At 37.2% G+C, this 24748-nt stretch overlaps 2 protein-coding genes across 21 annotated transcripts in view; one reads left to right on the forward strand and one right to left on the reverse strand.

The window, feature by feature from the left end:
• The window catches only part of LOC105482688 (far upstream element binding protein 1), a 40330-nt gene extending 29294 nt beyond the window's left edge, over positions 1 to 11036 (forward strand). For 4 of the 16 annotated variants that reach the window (XM_024793086.2, XM_024793087.2, XM_024793089.2 and 1 more), the window contains 4 exons: positions 395 to 469; positions 5783 to 5928; positions 8526 to 8572; positions 9457 to 11036. In XM_024793086.2, the coding sequence (XP_024648854.1) occupies positions 395 to 469; positions 5783 to 5928; positions 8526 to 8572; positions 9457 to 9487 (299 nt within the window). In that variant the 3' untranslated portion in view covers positions 9488 to 11036. Of the gene's footprint in view, positions 1 to 394; positions 470 to 5782; positions 5929 to 6309; positions 7733 to 8525 lie in introns of those variants that run through there. The other 12 variants (XR_011619586.1, XR_011619592.1, XR_011619605.1 and 9 more) reach the window with 7 other exon arrangements.
• The window catches only part of LOC105482689 (nexilin F-actin binding protein), a 55747-nt gene continuing 41456 nt past the window's right edge, over positions 10458 to 24748 (reverse strand). For 3 of the 5 annotated variants that reach the window (XM_011742939.3, XM_011742938.3, XM_011742936.3), the window contains 5 exons: positions 22538 to 22735; positions 19316 to 19537; positions 12862 to 13047; positions 12244 to 12601; positions 10458 to 12161 (listed from right to left, as the gene is read on the reverse strand). In XM_011742939.3, coding sequence (XP_011741241.1) covers positions 12148 to 12161; positions 12244 to 12601; positions 12862 to 13047; positions 19316 to 19537; positions 22538 to 22735 — 978 coding nt within the window. In that variant the 3' untranslated portion in view covers positions 10458 to 12147. Of the gene's footprint in view, positions 12162 to 12232; positions 12602 to 12861; positions 13048 to 19315; positions 19538 to 22537; positions 22736 to 24748 lie in introns of those variants that run through there. The other 2 variants (XM_011742940.3, XM_011742937.3) reach the window with 1 other exon arrangement.

Consider the following 24748-nt stretch of genomic DNA (forward strand, 5'->3'; position numbering starts at 1 on the left):
ATATATTTTTTAAAATTATGTTCATATTACGACATTCATTTCAGCATTTTGGGGTTTTCAAGCCTTTTCCTTTTCTGTACTTGTTTACAAATGGTGAGAAACCTGGTATCCTCAGTGTATCTCCTTATTTTACATACATTTACTTATATGTTCGACATAACCAGTCTTCCAAACAGGTTGGTTTTCTTTTCTGTCCACCACCTCTGTACCCCCAGTACCTTCTATCTTTGGCACCAGTAGGGATGCCACCACCACATAGTACCTTCCTCCTACCCCTCACTGTCACATTGCAGGCCCCTGCCAGCTCCTGCACCCAAGGAAACAGCTAAAATTGCCTTTTAAAAACTTTAATTCTGTTTTTCTGTTTTGTTTTGTTTTGTTTTGCTTGATCAAGGAGATCAGCAGAATCCAGCCCCAGCTGGACAGGTTGATTATACCAAGGCTTGGGAAGAGTACTACAAGAAAATGGGTATGTTTTATACATTTCTTGAAAATACATACTTAATTAAATTGAAACACAAGGTATTCTCTTCAGAAAGAGAATAATTGAATAAAATCACTGGACTTGTAAACATACCAAGACAGTTGCAAATTATAGTTTTTAAATTTGTGGTTATATAGCAAGGAAATATTTTTCTTTCTAATTGCATTTGTCAACCAGTTATTAATTGAAACTAGAAATTTCCTCACTGGCACATACAGTATTAGCATTACTATACTTTTGACAATGACAGTTATATATATTAGTCTGAGTGACATACGGTTAAATTTTAATGTGTCAGGTGAAAATGGATTGTGTGTGATACCATTATTTTTGCTGCAAGATAAGCAGGTAAGAAGTAATCTGTAGTGAGGGAAAGTAACTAAGTGATGGAACCAGAATCTGGCTTCCAAGAGGGTCTGAGTCCCAAGCTTGTCTCCCAAATTTGTCTCTTTAGGGACCATTTGGAACCTGGTACTATACTTCTGGACAAATCACTATGTTTCAACTGCTTTTGCTCTTTAAAAATTATTACATACCACAGCTAGATGTCACAAACGAAAACTAAATTGGTAAGCTTGGTTATCCTTCACTAGCAGAAAAAGAATCTATAGGTGGTAGTTTTGTCATAAGAGATCGGTCTACTTGGGATTCTCAGTGTAAGTTCCAATGTTTTCTTTGCCAAAGAATGTTTCTCATTCTCCGCAGAAAGAAAAATTTCCAGAAGGGTGATGATTTTAATCTTCTAGGTGTAAAATTATATATACTTGATGATAAAGATGTTCTGCACAACTGGTTTCTTTTTAAAGAAAGAAAAAAATTGTTTTTCCTCATAGAGTGGCTCCCTAGGAGAGTCATATTCCATCTATTTCTGAGACTATAACAGATTAATATATGTTTTTGTGACGTAGCTTAGGCAGATCTACAGTAGCTGAAATTCCGCAAAAAGAAACTTTTAACTTAAAAACAGCATACTCTGATTAAGGTTGGTTACATAATATATTTTCTGAACAGGGATCTTTTTTAGAATGAATAGGGATGCTATTAATAATCATGTCCTGCCGGGCGCGGTGGCTCACGCCTGTAATCCCAGCACTTTGGAAGGCCGAGGCGGGCGGATCACAAGGTCAGGAGATGGAGACCATCCTGGCTAACACGGTGAAACCCCGTCTCTACTAAAAATACAAAAAAATTAACCGGGCGCGATGGCGGGCGCCTGTAGTCCCAGCTACTCAGGAGGCTGAGGCAGGAGAATGGCGGGATCCCGGGAGGCGGAGCTTGCAGTGAGCCGAGATCGCGCCATTGCACTCCAGCCTGGGGGACACAGCGAGACTCCGTCTCAAAAAAAAATAATCATGTCCTGACAACATTGTGGTCAGGACCTGTAATCAACTTAACTTCAGTGAAATAGCGTCACCATTTTAAAAGACTTGAGCATGAGCCACATGCAGTAGCACACACTGTAGTCCCAGCTGCTAGAGAGGCTAAGGTAGAAGGATCCCTTGAACACAGGGGATTGAGGCCAGCCTTGGCATCACAGTGAGACCTGATCACATGTTTGGGTTAAAAATCTTCAACTTCTATTTTCTCAATGGGTAATGTTCCCTAGATATGGTCCCTAGTTATTAAGTTATTAAGTAGGTAAAAATAAAGGCTTGTTAATGGATTTAGCTAATTACTGAGGAATGAGTTTGACTTCTGTGCTTTATTTTACCTTATTGATTATTTGTAATATGGCCGTTAATACATTTACTGTTTAGTCTTTTATGTTTTACTTTTTTATGTTTTACTCAAAATGAGTGGGTGGGTTGAATTCTGATTTTTATTGTTAAGGGAAGAAATTCTAATTTTCATTGTTAAGGGAAGAAATTGTCTTTATTGTCTTTAATTTTTTTTTTCACCATTTCCCTGCCAGTTAGACATACTATGCTATACTGTCTTAAATCCTCTGTAGGAAAACATGGCATAGAAATAATTAAATAATAATACTGCATGACTAAAGAACCTCCTTACCCCACCTTTTCTATCATTTTTCTGTAGTACCACAATAATCACCTGTTAATTTTATTTATTTATTTGAGAGGGAGTCTCACTCTCGCCTAGGCTGGAGTGCAGTGGCATGATCTCAGCTCACTGCATTCCGCCTCCCAGGTTGAAGCAATTCTCCTGCCTCAGCCTCCCGAGTAGCTGGGCTTACAGGCGCCCGCTACCACGTCTGGCTAATTTTTTTGTATTTTTAGTAGATACAGGGTTTCATCATGTTGGCCAGGCTGGTCTCAAACTCCTGACTTCAGGTGATCCACCTGCCTCAGCCTGCCAAAGTGTTGGGATTACAGGCGTGAGCCACCACACCCAGCCTCACCTGTTAATTTTATGAGCAAAATAGATTAGTTGAAAACAGATGTAGGTTAAGTTTTCCAAAATTAGGTTTATATTTTAAAACAATTCTAAATTCCCCAGGATAACACCAAACTAAGATTTTTTTTTTTTTTTTTTTTTTTTTGACATGGAACCTCTGCCTGTCGCCCAGGCTGGAGTGCAGTGGCACAATCTCGGCTCACTGCAGCATCCACCTCTCAGGTTCAAGCAATTCTTCTGCCTCAGCCTCCCAAGTAGAGAAAATCTTGATGAGATTTCAGAGAGTTATAAGGAATGGCAGCAATCTAAAGATGGGTATTTTTAAAGCTAGAATAGAAGGATTTTTTATAAGAGACCCTTAAGAGAACAAGCAGGGTTTCAAAGTAGAAAGGAGTAATTCTTTTTTGGAGAAGTGAAGACATTTGAGAAAAGTTTGACTTAAGGAAGGCCCTTACAATAAGGACTGATGTAGTAGACTCTGAACCCTTAAGAATCTGGTACCTTAAGCCTAAAGGAGGGTAGAGTGAGACTTGTAGGAAAGGTACAAGTATATAGGAAGACAACTGAGTGTGAAAATCTATTCAAGCAAGGCTGACTCTTAGGCTATAATAAAATCTTACAGGCTAACTGTAGAGCAAGTCTTTTATCTTTTGGATGAAAGAAATTTAAGGCTAAACTTTATAGATTATAATTATAAAACTATAATAAATATTAGATAATGTTCTACTGAAGTGTAAACTCAACTGTCTTGAATCAAACAGTAACTAAGCCATGATCACACCACTACCACTGTGTTCCAGCCTAGGTGACAGAGCAAGACCCTGTCTCAAAACAAAATCCAGTAACTAAAGAGAATAATAAGGGGAGCAAGGTAAGGCAGTACATGTCTGAAAGGGCAAGGAAAGAGTTCTTTAAAGTCTAAAGTGTTTACTATTAGCTTTCCACAGGGATATAGGAGTTTGCAGAGGTTGTAGTTTTTTAAGGGAACATTGATGGAATTTTCTTGATGAATATGCCTGTTTCTACCATCTTACATCTAAAATGAGTAACTCTCACAGTGGGTTTAAAACCTGAAGAATATTGATTGCTACCTTGATCAGGTTTGGTTTCAAGTGTGCAGCTTGTAAGAGAAAACGTGTGGTTTTATTGGCTGTTGTTACACCAGAGTATTTGGCAGTTTTTTAAATATTGAAACCTGTTTCAGATTTGCTTGAATTGTGTCTTGTAAGAGGCAAATGTTCCTCGTTGATTAACAGTTCTTTATAGAAGACAGGAAAATATGAGAATTTTTAATAGTCTATGAGAGTTCTCTGTTACCCAAGAAAAGAGGGTTTGTTTCATGCATTTTTAAAGAATCATAAATCTTAAATTCTTTCACTCAGTTGCTTTGATTCTGTCACCTATTTTACAATGGTGATGGACAGGTTTCTGAAACTAGGAAATTGGCCTTGTTGGCAACATCATACAAACATAAAAACAGCTTCCTATACGTCCATGCTCCAGTACTTTTGTCTGTGGTAATTATTTCACAAAGCCAAGTGAGTTACAAACGAAATAAAATAGTGCTTAAGTAAAGCAACTGAATAGGAAAACACATCTCTCTTCTCAATTTTTTATTTAGAAAATTATATACCTTCCGAAATTGGGGAAATTAGGTACCACTCAGCTTCATTCATCATTTTTTTAAAGTTTGCTGTATGTGCTTTATATGTACGTTTTTCTGTATGAACCATTTCAATGTAAGTTGCAGACAAGACAGTTGGCTCTAAAGAAACTCAATGTCTGGACACAGTGATTCACGCCTGTAATCCCAGGACTTTTGGGAGACCAAGGCAGGTGGATCACTTTAGCCCAGGAGTTAAAGACCAGCCTGGACAACGCGGCAAAACCCCATCTCTGCAAAAAAAGAGAAAAAAAATGTCAGCTAGGCATGGTGGGCTTGTAGTCCCAGCTACTCTAGAGGCAGAAGTGGGAGGATCATCTGAGCCGTGGGAGGTCGAGGCTGCAGCGAGCCGTGAATGCACCGCTGCACTCCAGCCTGGGTGGCATAGTGAGACCCTGTCTGAAAATAAATACCCTCAATAGTATCACAAAAATACAGACTATATTTAAATTTCCATAGTTGTCAGGAATATGTCTTTCGTCGTCTGTGTGTTTTGTTAAATTCAGAGTGCATTCAAAGATTCGTGCATTGCATTTCATTGTTATATTTCTTTAGTCTCTTAATTCAGCAAAGTCATCTCATTTGGAAAAAGACCTGATCGTGAAAGCTGAGTTATGTGTTTCATTGATCTTGTTCTTTATTCCTTGTCACGTTACTTTTAATACCATTGTGTTGTAATTGGAATAAATTATTGATACTTTTAACATCTTACTACTAATCTCTGTGTGTGTGTACATGTACATGTACATACACTTTATAGGTTACTAATCAGGAAAAAGTCTTGGCTAGGTCTTAAAATAATAAAATCTTTAAATCATTGCAATTAAGTGGGTTTTTTTTGTTTTTAATTCTGGAATCCAATCAAGATTATGCCTAAATCTTTACCTTCCTTAGCTAAAGCAGTGTGGATTTGGGGTTGATTTTGTTTTTTTACTAATAATGACGCTCTAGAACTAAACATTATGATTAATTATAAGGCAAAAAGAAAATAAAGAGCGTTTTTTTTTTTTTATTTTAGAGTAGTTTCCTGACACTACTAATGAATATTTTAAATAAAACAGGAGTAATTCTGACCCTCTGTGCTTTTGTCTTATGATTGTAATTTAATATTAAAATTTAGGGGGTTTTTTTTAGGTCAACAAGGGCAGACACAAGATTATTCAAAGGCTTGGGAGGAATATTACAAGAAGTAAGGTATTGTTTTTACTGGAAATGAGATGTTGGACTTTTAATTGTGGTTACAGCAACAAAATTCTTTTTTTTTTTTTTTTTTTTCAAAGGTCAAGCAGTTCCTGCTCCGACTGGGGCTCCTCCAGGTGGTCAGCCAGATTATAGTGCAGCCTGGGCTGAGTATTATAGACAACAAGCAGCCTATTATGCCCAGACAAGTCCCCAGGGAATGCCACAGCATCCTCCAGCACCTCAGGTATAATGTAATTGCTAATTTGTTGATTTCTACTCCAGTCTGTTTTCTGCATGTTTACTGTTTGTCTGTTTGGGAGTGTTTGCCTTTTAAATTTTTATCTGGCAAAGTATAACTATTTAAATGAAGTACTACGGTGTATTGTTTGGGTTTTTTTGTTTGTTTTTTATAATGTTTTCCGGCATCTGAGTGCTGAATATTTCTGCAATGCCTTTGATTTTAAAAATAAATTTTCTTCCCCCAGGGATTTGCAAATCATGCAAGAAGCTACCACCATTTATATTAACCAGTTTTTCTTTCTTAAAGGATTCACTCCTGAATTAGCTCCATTTCAAGGATTTTCTTTAACTTTTTGTGTATTTCTTATGTATCTCTTCTGCACAGGGCCAATAATAAGAAGTGGACAATACAGTATTTGCTTCATTGTGTGGGGGAAAAAAACCTTTGTTAAATATATGGATGCAGACGACTTGATGAAGATCTTAATTTTGTTTTTGGTTTAAAATAGTGTTTTTTTTTTTGTTTTTTTTTTTTGTTTTTTTTTTTTTTTGCAAATGTACAAAATATCTATCACTACTGATAGGAGGTTAATATTTCTGTGTAGAAATGAAAATTGGTTTGTTTTTAGTATTTAGTGTAGATGTACACATTCCAGCAAATGTATTTGCAATTATGTGGTTGATGCTTTGTGATATAAATGTACTTTTTCAATGTATACTTTCACTTTTAAAATGCCTGTTTTGTGCTTTACAATAAATGATATGAAACCTCCTGTGTCGGTAAGTTGGATATGTGGGTATTTAAAGGATTCATAATTTCTTAGCAATGATAAATTAAGATACATATACACAAATATATAAGCTTTCCCCATGAAATATTGAGTTTTTAAACACTGGCATGTTTTTCCCCCCTTGCAGTATAGTGGTAGATTGGAGGATCTTTTCCATTTATTGTATTTGGCTCTTTCAGCACAAGTAATCCTGGTATCTTCATTTTTTTTCCTTCTGTTTGATTAAAAACTGCATGTGTGTACAATGATCTTCTGGCATACTTCCATTGCATTAACAGTGAAATTTCCTTTTTATACATGACCACTGTTTCAGACCTGTACTGCTGCTATAACAGTTAACCTTTCTGTTCTTAATTTGATAATACTTGATTTCCAAGACTGTTTCGGCATAACTAATTTTAAACAGTTTTCAGATAGTGAATATGAGTAGTCTAATAAGAACAGTTTTTTTTCCATGTAAAGCAACTCTTTCAATGTATATAATAGTGTGTTTCTTTCTAAATTTAGGATAGAAAAGTGAATAGTGTGCAAAAAGTATAGCTACATTGCATCTGCCATTGAAACATAAATGGGGTATGGAAACGTTCAAGCTTTTTTTTTTTTCTTTAAGCAGTATAGATAAGCTTTGTTTTGTAAATGCACAAGTCCAATCATTGAATCAACTTAATTTTTTTATGTACTTGAAGTCATTTTATTACTCTTTAACACTCATGCTGAAGTTCTGATATTTTGTTGAAATCCATTGTTTTACTCTTTGCATATTTGTTGGCTCTTTGCATATTAATATATTAGACTACATGCAAATACAGTCTGTCTTGCCATTGTCTGTTGAAGTGCAGGTTTGATCCAGCCAGTATAGAACTAGCTCTGTAGGGGTGAGGAGGACTGTGCTGTGTATCATCCTTGATTGTGTTCCTTCAAGGAGCATTGCACTGTAAGTACATCAGAATGACAAATTGATGAACTGCAACAGTATCTTTTTGTCAATGTTCCACATAATGCAAATGCCATACTTTGTGTGAATATTATGTTGGAATACAGTGCTGATATCTTGGAAAACCATAACTGCTTCTTAATTTAACATAGAATAATACATAGTTCTGTATTTTTTTTAAAGTGAGCTTAATGGGTAAGTATTTTTTATATGCTTTAGCTATAGCTAAAGAAAACTGATACTTAACAAAGTTGAATAGTATTATTCACTGGTGCTCCTGAAATATTGTTTTTCAGTGTAAAATATGCATATATTCTATATTTAATATGAAAGTCTTGAAATGTATCAGACAGAAGGGGATTTCAGTTTGCAAATAATGAGCAATGTAGCAATTTTAACACATTTCATAAATATATATTTTGTCATTGGTGGGGAGCACCATTTGTTGTTTTGAATATACTTTAAAGGAAGAGGTACAAGGACATAAATGTTGAGATTACCTACAGGATGGAAATAGCAGTACAGTTCATTATAGATATTTTGAAATGTTTTTGATTGTTTTATATAACCTAGAGTGACTTCCCTTACCCTTATTTAGATCTGGATATATAGTTCTAGTTTGAAGTTTAATAGTTAAGGAGTTAGCTATTTGTTATCTTTAAGAGTAGGGTATTGACGTGAGCAATTGCAGTATTTTGCATGATACTGTTTTATAGATGACCTTTTAGGAAAGTGGTGCATTTATTAATTGAACTGAAGAAGTAGTTCAGTTGAATTCAGTATCATAACTCACAAATTGGAGGCTGTTGATTTTGATTCATTTAAGGTTTAAAATCTTTATTAATTGCAAACAGTGCAATTATTTATACTTCACAGTGCCTTCCCAGACCTTCCACCTTAGGTTCTGCTGCAAAAAGCACCAGGTAAGCACAACCTAAGGACATATATAAATAAATATTTCAGTACATTAATGTTGTCCCTGTGAGGTTTTTGTGGTTGTGTATTCAAAGGCAATCTGCTACTGCTTCCCCAAAATGTATTTTGTTATTTTATGCTACCATCTTAGTGGAAAGTCTGTAAGTTGTTAAAGCAACTGTTTACATTTCTGGGTAATGTTTTTTATTTTACTTTTTTTTTTTTATTAAGACAAGAAAATGATGAGTAGATTGCTGCAGTAATTGATCTACATCCAAATCTTTTTGTATTTTTTCCCCAAATATAGAAGTGTTAAGATTAAGAAAGGACAATTACACAGTTTTCAAGATTTAGGAAATCACTTGTTCAGAAACTTCAACAGCCTTCACAATCTGTTTTATATGATGGACAGAAAATTTCTTTGCCCTCCAAAACTATAATTTCTTTATTTTTTTCTTAAACTATAATAATTCAGTAAGGATATTATGGGTTACAATTTTATTATGTTTTTTTCTGAGACAAAAGTTATATGCTGAAAAAGGAAAAAGTTATAAGGCAGTATGTTTTGATAAAAGGCATGTGCATCAGTGAAATGTTAACTGTACAGCAAATAACCTTTCATAATCTGTAGCAATCAGTATTTTTCTGATTTAATAATATTTTAATAACTGACGCTGCATTTATATAATTTTTTTGCCAGTTTAAAATGTTTGTGTGTTTTTATAGATGATTTTAACTGGTACATATTTTGAGTTAAGATGAATGTATGAAAGCAGCATCTTATCAGTTTTGTTTATTCAATTTCTAAAATGTGCTGATCCTTTTAAAACTCCTGCTTATCTCTGCAACAAAGAAAAATATTCAAAAATACTGCCTTCATTTTCACACACAGTGCTGAAGATGCTGCAAGCACCAAATCATAGCTCATAAAATCAGGTCCTGAGATAGTTACCCATAAAGAGGAATCCTTTGAGTGTATGCCATTGGTGAGCCGATGAGCATGGACCATAGAAGGGCTCAATGTAGAAGGTAAAATTGGCAAATCATAATTGAGAAATATGAAATGTATTCCCATACATAATATGGTATAGGGTGTAATGTACCTGCTTTTGATCACTTTTCATTTTAAAGTGCTATTCACTTGATCTTAAATGTTCCATGAACTGTTAAATTTCTTAAGTTACATAGTTATTACACCACATTTATGTGTATGTTATGTTTTAATAGTCAATGATAGGTATGTAAATATAAAGGGACTCATTGAAACTTGAGAGCCTGTCGAGTTTTGGTTAGTTGTAGATTGCATTTTTATTAAAAAAATATAGATAGATGAATGATAATAGATATTGGGGCACTGTTTCTGTCTCATGAGAATTCTTTTATTCATTACCATAAGCCTTCACTGATAATATAAGCATTATTTTAAATGACACTGGTCTTAAATCTGAAATAAATGGAAAGCAGAAAAGGTGAGCCAGTTGATTTGAATGCATTGGATATTAGTGTTAGAAACAATGTATAGTTTAGATTGAAATTGAACTGACTTTATTTAGCACTTAAACAAAAATTTGACAATGTTTTTAGTTTTTTTTTAAGACAGCTTAGTGTGGTGATACTTAGAATTCTATGGTTTGATGTTTCTTTTAGAAATAAGTATAGTTTTATTTTTTAATATCAAAAATGGTTTTAATACTAAAACTAGTAATTTAATACTAGTTGTTTATAAACATTGTAAAATATATCTTTTAAACAAATTATCTTAGTAGTTAATTCATAAGGGTGGTTTTGGGTAGGAATAGCAGAGTACCTTCAGAGGGAAAAGGGAGTAATTCAGAAGTGATAGCATTTTATTTGTTTGAATACTCTGCCAGTAAAATCAGCTCTACTTAGAAAGTTATCTGTTGTGTAGAATAATGATGTAGAGTTTACTAATCAGTGAGGATGTCTTGTTTTTATTTTCTGCAAACTCTGCCTCACTTTAAAATGCATTTTAACAATACCTAATTAAAGATAATTTTGGTTCTGAAAATAACCTTATTTTTTGTTGAGTTAGTGACTTCATTTTTCTTGTCACAATATAAGCTTTTGAGGGATTTTTTTAAATTGGTGCTTTTAATAAGCAAATCCCAGGGTTTTATTTTCTTCAGTGATACCCCTATAGAAACTCTTAAATGTATTTGCACATATATATATATTTTTTCTTATGCATGCTCGATGCATTTTCGTCCTGAGAAAAATGTTCTCTACAGAAACTACCCGTGTGTAAAAAGAAGATTGGCTTAAAATGGCTACTGTGATGGGAACAGTGTCTTAGGGAGATGCAGCTTGGACTTGAGGTAAATTGAATACTTTACAAACTGTGGTTTAGAGTTTGCTTTAATGACATTGTATGTAAAAGGTCACATGATAGCTGTAATTTTGTATTCATTATGGTTTCCTCAATAAATAAATGTACATTGATGAATATTATAAGGGAGTGCTTTGTGTTTTTTTATACACATATTACTTGGTAAAATTTTCTACTTGACTGGGTTTTTTTTTAATGCTTACTGTAAGAAAAGATGATTTTTTAAAAGTTCTAATGATAAAGGGGTACCATCTGGTTGCACAAGTCTTAAAATACAGAAAGACTTTTAAATACAGAAGTTACTTTATTTGGGTTCACATTGTAAAATAAAATTGTCTTCCAGAAAATTAAAATATAAAACAACTTAATAGAACATAATAGCTAATTATTTACAAACTCATTTTAAAGACTAGAATTTCAAATTGAAGGTTGTTCCACTTTTTCCCTAAGTCTGATACACTTAGATCTTGAAACCTTCAGCTATGTTGAAAGTGTTTTCTCTTCTGTGAACTATTAATACAAAGTTTTTTTATTAAAATATAATTTGCTCAGGCAAGATCACATAAATTTGCTTTATAAATTTAATTATATATTACGTTCGAAAAATAACATGTTTAATATCCTCAACACTCAACACTGTATAGGCAGTCTTTCTTAAAAGTCCTTTAATTTTTTTCTCCATGCTCCTCCCCTTTTCCTCTAAAAGGAGTGACACTTTTCCCCACCCCGCTTCAATATATCTGCTTCAGAAAGACTTTGAAACAACCACCAAAATGGTATACTACTAAAGAAAAAGTCCACTCAAATTGATAGGTTCCAAATTAATTATCTCAGCTATTTCAGCCTAATTTTAGGTGTAAAAAGCTCAGAAATGCCATTCCTTCATGCAAAATAATGTATTCTACTTAGGGGTGTGTGTGTGTTTTTTTAACATAGTTGCTGTAAACGTCTATGGGAAATACACAGCCTTTATAATAGGTTCTGACAGAATAATTAATCCCCCCCCAGTAAGTACATTTTATTGACTGTTACTGCATAATAGGCGATAAATCTGATGCTTATTTGGAAAAGAAGAAGGCATTCTTTAGATGAGCTGTGTTTTGAAGACTGTTACGAAAAGGAATAAGAAGTCAACATAGTGGCACTCCTGGTTTCCTTTTTTGGCCCCACCACAGAAAAGATGGATGTAGTAAGAAAGCTGGAGTGAAAGTAAGTTCCAAGGAGAGGGAAGGGGAGCTAGTAGTCATCAGCTAAAAAAGAGAAGAAGAAAAGTGATTTTAAGGAAAAAAAAAAAATTAATAGAATAAAAGATAAAAAGTGATTAATTCTTACTTTCAATGGTAAGAATACAGGTACTAGCTGCAGATCCTTTATTGTTGACTGCTTTACACATATACTCTCCTCCATCTTCTGGGAAAGTTTCTGGTAAGTAAAGGCAGTAAGTTTCTCCCCTTTCAATATATTGATAGTCTTCTCCATCCTGCAATATTTCTCCTTCAAACCACCATGTAATTTCTGGTTTGGGTTCTCCTGTTACTTTAACAGTAAATCTGACTGGCTCACTGTCTACAACTGATGTGTTTTTAAGAGGCTTCTTGAACCATGGAGCTCCTGATCTGGTTTGCTCTTCGTCTTCAGTAGTGGAGCCATTCATGATGCTACCTTCCTCCTCCTCCTCCTCTTCACTTTTCTATATTAAAATAAATGGATTCAGGTTGGCATTTATAATACAGTATTTTCAGGGCAGCGATTTAGTAACAATTTTGAAGTGAAATTTGTTTTTTAAGTAAAGAACATAAAAGTATGCCTACTACAAAGTGTACTTAACAGTACATTCCAGTGACTTGAAAGAAAGCTATTAAAACATTTTTTTAACCCACCTAATTATAAATAAAACTATGGGTTTTAAGAGGGCATCTTTGGAAAATAAAGGATATGTAAGCCTGGTACCTTTTGTAGTGCTGCATCAATTTCCCTTTGTTCAAACTGCATGCGTAGTAACTTTTGTTCTTCAATTCTTCTTTGTTCTTCTTCTTCTCTTGCCTTAGCCATTTGTTCAAATCTAGCTTTCATATTCACTTTGTGAGTAAATGGAGCCTCGCTTTTTCTTGCAGGCCTAACATCAACATCATCTTCCTGCAAGAAAGTGGGCCAAGATTAACAATTGCTTGCCTTCTAAAAACAAAGTTTCTAAAGTTGTTGCTTAGAAGCACAAAATGATTAACATGTTTGTAATGCATATTTTGGCTACACTGCAGGCACTCAGATTTTTTCTGACTCCCCAGTTCAGGAAAAGTGATAGGTATATTTAATGAAGCATTCTCTTAGTTATAGTCTTTTTCTCCAAATGTCACTGGGACATTGGGACAACAATATCACTGGGATCCCAGCCCGTCTGTCCTACCAACTCTGCTTGGTTTTGATAGCACTTAATTGAAAAAGGTCAGAATACTATACATTCTAAATAATGGTTAAAAATACTCCCTTGATTCCCGTAAGTCCATAATTCCCTACTACGTAATAGGAGAAAATCTGTTCTTTCTCACTTAATGATTTTCCTTTTTTACCTTTCTTAGAACTACGTCCCTGTGAATTCCATCCAAATAATGTATTAATGGTGAAATGGCAGGGAAAGGGTGTTTACAACTAACAGAGACAACTGTTGAAAGAGGCAATGACTGAAACATGGGGAAATCACTAAGTAAAATACGTTTATGTCATCTGAGGGGTGAGTTGGAAGCCATGGTAATAATCAAGGGAGTGATTTAAGAGCATAGTCTCAACTGTCAAATACTGTGTCTAGGAAAATAATAATTTGGTAATGATAAGGTCTTTTAGAGCAGTTTTGGTGGAGTGGGGTTAATGTGGGTAGTTAATTAATGGTTTCTAAAGTATTTCAGTTGTAGTTGACTTGGTTTCTAACTAGGCATTTGTGGATCTAGTTGGAAATCTCACCATTTATATTTCATAGTACTATGAGGAAATTGCTCCAGGTTGCCACATCCAACTAAAGGGAAATTTGAAACAAGTGCTAGTTTAATTGTCTATATTAGAAAAATCTTGGTTCGGGTGTTTCACTTCAGTTTGAGGTGTTGCACCTCACACCTCATACCTCGTACCTCTCATTTCCGATGAAAGGAGTAGGAGGTTAAAAAAGTTGGATGGTTTTTCTGGCTCTGCATTATATTTTTTATTTGATGTTGGGAAATCATGGGACATCAGACAGCCTGCTACCTGATGCATCGATTCTTTTTTGTGCCATTATTTACCTTCAGTTGATAAATATAATGCCTGACTGGTTGTTGCTAATGAATGAATGAATGAATAGCTTCTTTTAAAAAAAAATTATACGTGAAAGACTAAGAAAAATACATGTTAAACCATGATTTGCTTACTGTAGTTTTATCTGAACAGACTTCTGAGACTTAAATTTAAAAAGGACCTCTTGGCCGGGCGCGGTGGCTCAAGCCTGTAATCCCAGCACTTTGGGAGGCCGAGACGGGCGGATCACTAGGTCAGGAGATCGAGACCATCCTGGCTAACACAGTGAAACCCCGTCTCTACTAAAAAATACAAAAAACTAGCCGGGCGAGGTGGCGGGCGCCTGTAGTCCCAGCTACTCAGGAGGCTGAGACAGGAGAATGGCCCGAACCCGGGAGGCGGAGCTTGCAGTGAGCTGAGACAGAGCGAGACTCCGTCTCCAAAAAAAAAAAAAAAAAAAGGACCTCTTTGTTCACAGTACACTTTTTTTGTTGTTTACCAAATGAACCTTTAAGATGGAATATTTCAGCAGGTACAAAAATTGCTATTCTGAGTCCCTCCCCGTTAATAACTTGCCTTTTAGATTTTAGCCTGTTTGTGCAAATTCATAACTATTCATTTAGCTGCCTCAAACCTGCATTTAGAAAATAAATTTGAGTAAGTAAAATAATTTCTCTTGAGCTGAAAATTTATGAGCAGTCCTTCAATCAAGTACAATTGTCAACTTTTCTTGAGCTCCTAAAAAGCCAGGTTAAAACATACTTCTGGGAAAGAAATCTAAGAGAGTAATATAAATGGAACTCTGTAGGTACATTCTTTATAGGGCATTGGCGCTCTCAGCCCATGAATGTTAAAGTCAGCAGTTAGGCAGTGTATTTTCCTTGAGATACAATGGGGCATAAGATAATTTTGGAGTAGACTTTATTAGAAACTCTAGAAATTCAAACGTTATATAAGGCATTTAAGTACCAAATGAGGGGTGCATGTTTAAGTGCTACAGGAGCTGAGATGGAATTCTCTGATTAGGTAAGGTTATATAAATGAGTTGAGCCTTGACAGAATATAAACATTTTGAAGACACACTGAACATTGATATTTCTCGCTCTGTCACCCAGGCTGGAGTGCAGTGGCATGATCTTGGCTCACTGCAACCCCCGCCTCCCAGGTTCAAGCTGTTCTCCTGTCTCAGCCTCCTGTGTAGCTGGGATCATAGGCGTCTGCCACCATGTCCAGCTAATTTTTGTATTTTTAGTAGAGACAGTGTTTCTCCATGTTGGCCAGGCTGGTCTCGAACTCCTGACCTCAGGTGATCCGCCCACCTCAGCCTCCCAAAGTGCTGGGAATTACAGGCATAAGCCACCACACTCAGCTGTTAACCAGTTTTTAAATGCGAGTTCAATCACTTTTAACCCAGAAAGGTATGATAGGAGGGACTTCATTGTCCTCCAGAGGAAACTCCATTCAGGATATTCTGATGGGGTATAAAAGTTCAGCCATGTCCTAATATCATATCCATGTATGCTAGAGTAACAGCAATAAAATAAGAAGTCACCTATCTTATTTTTGTTTTTCTTACCTACATATTTTGTAGGTATAGGTATGACTGCTAAGGTTTCACTACCAGTAACAAAAGGAAGTAAGTGCATGCTGATTGAACTTTTCTTTACCTTCCATGTTACACCTATAAATACTGATCTTTGGCCATTCATCCACTAAATGTTGATGTTCTCCAGGGTTTAATTCACTTTCAACGATTAACTTTCTAAGCAGCTTTATCTACTCGTACTTTCCATTGCTATCCATAAAAGTTAGAATCTGCTTCCCTCTCACCTTAGTTCAGGACCTTTGTTAGACTGCCTTTACCTTATCCAAATATTGCTCAAACTTTACATGCCAAAACTATTCACCCCAACTCCCCAGACCTGATTTCTCTATAGCATCATCTAGTTATCCTGAAGTAATGGTAGCCCCCTCCGCAACCAACTGCCCAAAAAGCAACCTATAACCCTTTTTTGTCTGTTTAACTTCTATCCGTACCAGAGTCTAACCTAGTTTTGTTAATTAGGTCTGTTTTTCTCCCTTGGCCCCAACTTCATGCCTGTCTTCCAGTTCATCCTCCATGGTCCCAGAATTCTTGCATAAACCTAAATATTTCATTACTCTGACCTAAAGAGTTGATTATTAACATTGTTTCCCAGATCATAGTTTCTGCAAGATTTAAAAAGACCTTCATTAACCAGCCACAACTTATTTTTACAACCTTGTATCCTATCACTTATTCTGTGAACCTTGCCTTGTAGTCCTTTGAACCTGTTTTCCATTCCCCAAATACATTTTTACAACCTCTGAGTTAATTGAAAGGCTTCTCCTCTATCTGGAATGCCTCTCCTCTTTACTTGTAACTTGTATTCAGCCTTCACACTCACCTTAAATGTCACCTTGGCCCTGTTAAACATATCCTAGGTATATTGACTCCACCCAGTTTGATTCTGTAATAACTTCTATTATAGTACTTACAATAATGAGAATTTTTTTCAGTCATACGTCATTAGACTGAACTTTTTTTTTTTTTTTTGAGACGGAGTCTCGCTGTATCGCCAGGCTGGAGTGCAGTCTCAGCCTTCTGAGTAGCTGAGACTACAGACCCGTGCCACCACGCCCAGCTAATTTTTGTATTTTTAATAGAGATGGGGTTTCACCATGTTGGCCAGGATGGTCTCAATCTCCTGACCTGGTGATCCACCCGCCTCGGCCTCCCAAAGTGCTGGGATTACAGGTGTGAGCCACCACGCCCGGCCGTAGACTGAACTTCTTCAAGGTATGTTATATCCACGTATATATCCCCAAAACAACAGATCCAACATGTTAAAAATGTTCAAAATTTTTTAGATGTTAAAAAATAGAAATGGTGTTTGCTTTTGGCAATGATGAAAAGGTTTATCTACAACTAACCTAGGCCTTAGGCTTGTATGTCACACAAACTTAGGTGCATTTCAAATTGGTTGATGTTTCACAGCATCTCCATTTGTCTCAAAAAGCTTATGAAGCCTCTTCCAAACTAGTCTGGTTTCCCATATTGTTACTATATACTCTCACTATTCCTTCCTCTTTCTTCCTCTCCATCACCATCCCCAAGTCCTGCCAGTTTTGACTCCTGCATACTTACTTGTCCTTTCCATCCCAGCCCTAGTTCAAATCCCCAGGCCTTCTCTGACCACCCTTTACAAAACAGTAACACATACTCTTATTTCTCTTACTCTGCTTTATTAATCTTCATAGCTTTCATTTGTTAACCACCTGATAATTGTTTTCCACCCCTCCCGAGCCCCAACCCATGTATTAGATTCTAAACACTATATGAACAGGGACTATAAGTTTAGTTACTGATGTCTTATGTCCAAAGCAGTCCCTGGAACATAGTAGTCATTCAAATTATTTATTTCAGACAGTCTCACTCTGTCGCCAAGGCTGGAGTGTGCAGTGGTGCAATCTCGGCTCACTGCAGTCTCCACCTCCCGGGTTCAAGCCATACTCCTGCCTCAGCCTCCCTAGTAGCTGGGATTATAGGCACCCATCATTATACCAAGCTAATTTTTGTATTTCTGTAGAGACAGGGTTTCACCATGTTGGCCAGGCTGGTCTTGAACTCTTGACCTCAGGTGATCCACCCTCCTCGGCCTCCCAAAGTGCTTGGAATTACAGGCGTGAGCTACCGCGCCTGGCCTCGAATGATTTTTTAATGTATGTATCTAAGACCACATAGCTTCAGCATGATCTAGCTATATAGACAATATCTGACAATATCCATGCTTTGTTGTTTTAGAGACAGGGTCTTGCTCTGACACCCAGGCTGGAGTGCAGTGGTGTAATCACAGTTCACTACAGCCTCAACCACCCAGGCTCAATCAATCCTCCCACCTCAGCCTCCCAAGTAGCTGGAACTACAGGCATACATCACCAAGCTCGGATAATTTTTTTGTTTTTTTTGTACAGATAGGCACCCATCATTATGCCCAGCTAATTTTTATATTTCTGTAGAGACAGGGTTTTGCCATGTTGCCCAGGCTGGCCTTCAAATGACTCAAGTGACACACCCACCTCGGCCTCCCAAAGTGCTGGGACTACAAGTGTGAGCCAATGTGCCCTGCCAATATCCATGTTTTAAGAATCCCTTCACATGGCATCTAAGACTCCATGATCATCTCAATTATGCTTGCATCTTCATTATCTTTTGCTGTCCTTTGCACTCGTGCATGCCTCAATAATAATTAATTGCTTATAGTCCCAATAATTGGCACACAGTTTCTTCGTTCTATCCTTTTATCCAGTCTCCTCTGAAGGCGCTCCCAAATTCCCATATCTGTTTTGCTAGCTAAATGCTTGATCAAAATATATTTCTAGAATATAGGTTAAATTCTGTTAAACATTATAGGATAGGAATGCTGGCAGAAAAAAAATTTCTAGATCTCATTTAAACCAGTATTCATAATCACAGAAATAGTCCTTAAGCTAGAAGGGCTATTACAGGTCAGTGATTGCCTCTTATTTTATGTTTGAAGGTAATTCAAATTCATGTCATCAGAATTCTCATTTAGGCTCTTCCACACTGAATTACTGCTGTAACTTTGAGCAAGTATTAGACTTTATGGGTTTCATCTAAAAAATAAAGTATTAATAATATGGAGTTTAACTTGAATATACACTAGTTCTACTGACTCAACTAAAACATATGCCAAAAAACATTATTTTAGTTGTATAATTTTTTTGTAGAGATGGGGTTTCACTATGTTGCCCAGGCTAGCCTAGAACTCCTGGATCATGTGATCCTCCCTTCTTGGCCTCCCAGAGTGCTGGGATTATAGGCATGAGCCACCACGCCCAGCCAAAAAATACTTCTGAACATTTTTGCTAGCGTGAACCATTTGACATTCACTACAGGTTTTAACACTGATAAAGGTGATTTTGAAACAATGCTAGTCTTTCAAAGTCTAAGATCTACATGTGTTTTTGCTATTTACTTCCCAGATTACTGTATACACCAATGATTAATTTTAAGTACTAAAACTTATTTCAAAGCCAGTGTTACTTCTGTTAAATTTATTATTACTGTATCATAACTATGTTAAATATAAGGATAATATACCTCATGAAAATTTTCTGCTTCTCGCTCTTTAATTTCAAGGTCAATTGCTCTCCTTCTTGCTCGCTCTTCTTCTATTTTTTTCTGTATTTCTTTTTCAGACAACTGTCCAATTTTTTCAAACTTGCTTTTTAGGTTTTTAGCTTGAATAGAGCCACTCCTTTTTAATTTGATCAGTTCTTCATATTCTCTGCTCAATCCAAATGTTTCATTTTCTTCCTCTTCCTTCAAAAAAAAAAATAATAAGTTTTTTGCTGCTGTTTTAGTCTCATGTTGCCCAGGCTGGCCTTGAATTCCTGTGTTTAAGCAATCCTCCTGCCTCAGCTTCCCAAGGAGCTGGGACTACAGGCACATGCCACCATGCGTGACTCCAGGAAAAAAAAAAAATTTGAATATCAGCATACTAGTTTGTACAATAAACCATCCAAAAAAATGTGTACTATTTCTTATTTGAAACCAAAAATACAGCTTAACCTCTTCTCTAAATGCAGTGTCCAAATTTACTAACTCAAAATGGTGCTACAAATTTAAGGCATTATTGAAAACATTCTACTTAAAATACTATTCGCATCAGGGAATATGGTTAAAATCCTCTGACATCCCTTGATAACCTGCTAAAACTAAAATATTCATGACAAAATTAGCTTTTCCTAGGAGTTGCAGGAAGGTCTTTGTTAGGGGAAGCCAAAAAAATAATTGAAAGAACAGTAAGCCGGGTGCAGTGGCTCATGCCTGTAATCCCAGCACTTTGGGAGACCGAGGCTGGAGTGCAGTGGCACAATCTCGGCTTACTGCAAGTTCCGCCTCCCAGGTTCACACCATTCTCCTGCCTCAGCCTCCCGAATAGCTGAGACCACAGGCGTCTGCCACCAGGCCCAGCTAATTTTTTGTATTTTTTTAATTGAGACGGGGTTTTACCATGTTAGCCAGGATGGTCTCGATCTCCTGACCTCGTGATCTACCCACCTCAGCCTCCCAACGTGCTGGGATTACAGGCGTGAGCCACCATGCCCGGCCCATCTTGTTCTTTTGTTCAGATTTCTTTCCCCTGACTTTTCACAATTTATTATTACTAGTCCTTTGTAATATTTATCAAACCCTAATACCACCATATGGAATGGTAAAATACTACAGGTATTCCTGGTATACTTTTCCTGTAGAAGACCTAAAGTTCTAGGCAGAGTTTTAAAAGGTAGAGGCAGAGGGTGTCACAGTCTGGGATGTTATGACATGAAGCTTAATTTCTTAACCAAGGGGTAAGAGAAAACGTTCCTTTATACTATTTCCACTTTTTAGACTATGTGGGGTGAAAATACACGACTCATAAGAAACCTAGACCTTGGAATATTTTCCTACAGCACATTCCTGGTATTTATTTATACATTTATATTTATATTCTCAGGGTCCGCTAGATAATTTGCCAGCCACACCTGGTGCAGAGAAGTAAAACTTCCCTTCCCACGTGCCCACTGCCCCAACCCATAAAAAACGGGCACCTTCCAAGAGATTGCAACCTCTGTGTAGGAACTCACTCGGTTCCTAGGTCATAAGTTGGTGAGAGGACCCCACCAAGGTGCCTGCCAAACATGCCATACCATTGCCAGTCCAAGTCATGAGGCTACATGTTAGACCCCGACCCTGTTCATGTGTGTGTCCTGGTCCCTGGCAGGGACCAAGGCTGATGCTGAATACAGGCCCCAATTCTACCTTTCTCTTCTGCTGCCCACGCAACCCGGGCCACCCAGAGGGATAGCAGCAGAGTCCCAAGAGGGAAGAAGGTTAGGCAGGGCCTTGGGAAGGGGGCTGATGAAAACCCATTCCAGGGAGGCAGGAAGGCGGCGTGAAGCCCTAGTAAGCAAAAGCTATAAAGGGCATGCTTCATCGTCCAATCAGCTTTCACTTATATACAACACACAAATTCAAAGGTAAAATTAAGAATTTCAAGACAGTGGCTGGGCATGATGGCTAATGGCTGTAATCCCAGAACTGTGGGAGGCTCAGGTGGGAGGATCGCTTGCCAGGAGCTGGAGACCAGCCTGAGCAACAAAGTGCGATCACCCCATCTTTAGAGAAAAAAAAAAAAAGGCCCGGCGCGGTGGCTCACGCCTGTAATCCCAGCACTTTGGGAAGCTGAGGCGGGTGGATCACGAGGTCAGGAGATGGAGACCATCCTGGCTAACACGGTGAAACACCATCTCTACCAAAAATTACAAAAAATTAGCCGGGCCTGGTGGCAGGCGCCTGTAGTCCCAGCTACTCCAGAGGCTGAGGCAGGAGAATGGCGTGAACCCGGGAGACGGAGCTTGCAGTGAGCCAAGATCGTGCCACTACACTCCAGCCTGGGCGACAGAGCGAGCCTCCGTCTCAAAAAAAAAAACAAAAAACAAAAAAGTGCTGGGCACAGTGGCTCACACCTGTAATCCCAGCACTTTGGGAGGCCAAGGTGGGCGGATCACCTGAAGTCAGAAGTTCGAGATCAGCCTGGCCAACATGGTGAAACCCGTCTCTACTAAAAATGCAAAAGTTAGCCAGGCATCGTGGCACATGCCTGTAATCCCAGCCACTCGGGAGGCTGAGGCAGGAGAATTGCTTGAACCTGGGAGGTGGAGGTTGCAATGAACTGAGATCGTGCCATTGCACTCCAACCTGGTCGACAGAGCAAGACTCCATCTCAAAAAAAGAAAAAACAATTAAAAATTAGCCAGACATGGTGCTGCGTGCACCTAAAGTCCCAGCTACACAGAAGGCTGAGACATGAGGATCACTTGAGCACGGGAGGTCAATGCTGCAGTGAGCCATGTTCACACCACAAAAAAGAATTTCAAGACAGCAACCTCAACATTAAACCCCAAATGCAGGGCCTTCTGAACATGGAGTCTTGTGAGTGCACAAGGTGCATACCCATGAAGCTGGCACTGTATAGTCTACATATATGTATTGAATATAAATATGCATATTTATGAACTATAAATATAAATAAATAGTAATAGCTCAGTCCCTTGCAAACCTCGATACTTTTTTATTAAACTAGCAAGGAAGGAGTAGTTAAAGCAGACTAGAAAGTACACATAATTGTGCAGACACCTGTACCATGTAAGCACCTCATAGTAGTATGCCGACTATCGTAAAGGTGAATAATAATACAAAGTTATTATAAGGTGATATAAGTAAAATATTTAGCTAATAAATATGGGTAATATAAATAGATATTTCTTAAAATCTTACCTCTCCCATTTCCTGTCTCAGTTGTTCAAATTCTTGTTTCTCCATTTCTAACTTATGCTTCCGTTCTTCCTCTGTTCGTCGTTTTTCTTCTTCCATTTTTTGTTTTAATAATTCTTCAAAATTAATTTCCAGTTTTCCCGGTGTAAGAGATTCTTGAGAGACTGTCTTATACATCTCTGGGGAGTCATCATCTACTACCTATTTAAAATAATTCTTTTATCACTCTGGCCAGAATTATACACACTAAAAAGGGACTATTTCTTGAAGAAACTGGGATTTCTTTACTGTTTGATTTTAATTTTGGTTTTTGTTTTTTGAGACAGAGTTTCAATCTTATTGCCCAGGCTGGAGTGCAATGGTGCAATCTTAGCTCACCGCAACCTCCGCCTCCCAGATTCAAGCAGTTCCCCTGCTTCAGCCTCCCAAGTAGCTGGGATTACAGGCATGCGCCACCACGCCTGGCTAATTTTGTATTTTTAGTAGAGACAGGGTTTCTCCATGTTGGTCAGGCTGGTCTTGAACTCCTGACCTGAGGTGATCTGCCCGCCTTGGCCTCCAAAAGTGCTGGGATTACAGGCGTGAGCCACCATGCCCAGCCAGATTTCTTAAACAGGTTTCACACTGAACAAAAAACAAGGGGACTTAACAGCAAACAAGGAATTCTCAACACAGTGTTCAAAAATAAATAAATAAATAAATAAATAAATAAATAAATGGGAAGAATTATTGGAAAATGTAAGACTGAGGTATTTTGTAACTATCAGGTTACCAGGAAATGGTAACCATCTATTCTCTATCACAATGAAGACAAAAAATACTTTATTCATATCATGAGTACTTTGAATTAGACATTAAGATTTCCTAATTTGAGAACATTTTTAATTGGATTAAAATGGCTCTCTATTTTGGTAATTAAAGCATTTAAGTTAATCATGATTTTGTCTGAATGAATTAGATAACCAGTCATGATCTCTTCATAATCAGGCAAAAATCATTCTTAGTGCTATGAGTTTATTGTTTATTTGCTGTTGGGCTAATTTTAAAGAAATAATAATAGATAATACTGAGAGCTGCCAAGTACAGTTATAAGCACTTTACATGTATTAATTTATTTAATCCTATAACCCTATGAAGTAGTTACCAATATCCTCATTTTACAGACAAGGAAACTGAGGCACTGAAAAGTAATTGTCTAAAGTCAACACAAATGCTATGTGGCAAAGCTGGGATTCAAACTTCAAAATCTTTCTAATAAGATTATAGGCCAGGCACAGTGGCTCACGCCTGTAATCCCAGCACTTTGCAAGGCCAAGGCAGGTGGATCATGAAGTCAGGAGTTCGAGACCAGCCTGACCAACATGGTGAAACCCTGTCTCTACTAAAAATACAAAAATTAGCCGGGTGTGGTGGTGGGTGCCTGTAATCCCAGCTACGGGGGAGGCTAAGGCAGGAGAATCACTTGAACCTGGGAGGTGGAAGGTGCAGTGAGCTGAGATCACACCATTGCACTCCAGCCTGGGTGACAGAGCGAGACTCCATCTCAAAAAAAAAAAAAAAAAAAAAAAAAAAAAAGTTTATAGACCAGGCATGGTATAACATAACCCTCTGGCCTGAACTGTGACCCTGTGGTTGAAATAGACATAGGAGAATGAGACAAGGGGTATTATTCATTTGCTCCAAGTTTTATCAAGGCAATCCAGGCTTTACCACAGAACTATTTCAACTCAGAAACAATGTTTAAGTGGTTTACAATTCAAAGACTGCCTGAAATTTTTAAATTTTATATATGCATGAACTAAGCTATAGTATGAAATCACAATACTTACTCCTGGATAAATTACAATACTTATTTGTGGATAAGAAAACAATATAAATGTAAAAGGAAGTTTTTCTTTCTCTTTAGAAATGTGTTTAGGAAACTTGGTTTTGTTTTAACGCAGTTTTCTCCCCTGCATTTTTTTCCACTAGTGAATCATGGTAAAAAGGCAGTTTTGGCCTACAAATCTGCCCCGAGGACTAGGTCTTGTAATCTTCACAGTTACTTCTCTTCTACCGCTTCTAAACCTGCTTATTCTCCAACAATTAAGTGCATTCACAACGTCTGTAGGATTTCTATGTAGAAACCATTTATGAATCAGGGATTACCTACTGCATGCAAGATTTCAATATCACTTGTTCCATCAACATTTACTGGAGGTCTGTTATGCTAGG

The sequence above is a fragment of the Macaca nemestrina genome, chromosome 1 (genome assembly GCF_043159975.1).
Source record: "Macaca nemestrina isolate mMacNem1 chromosome 1, mMacNem.hap1, whole genome shotgun sequence".
Lineage (NCBI taxonomy): Eukaryota > Metazoa > Chordata > Mammalia > Primates > Cercopithecidae > Macaca > Macaca nemestrina.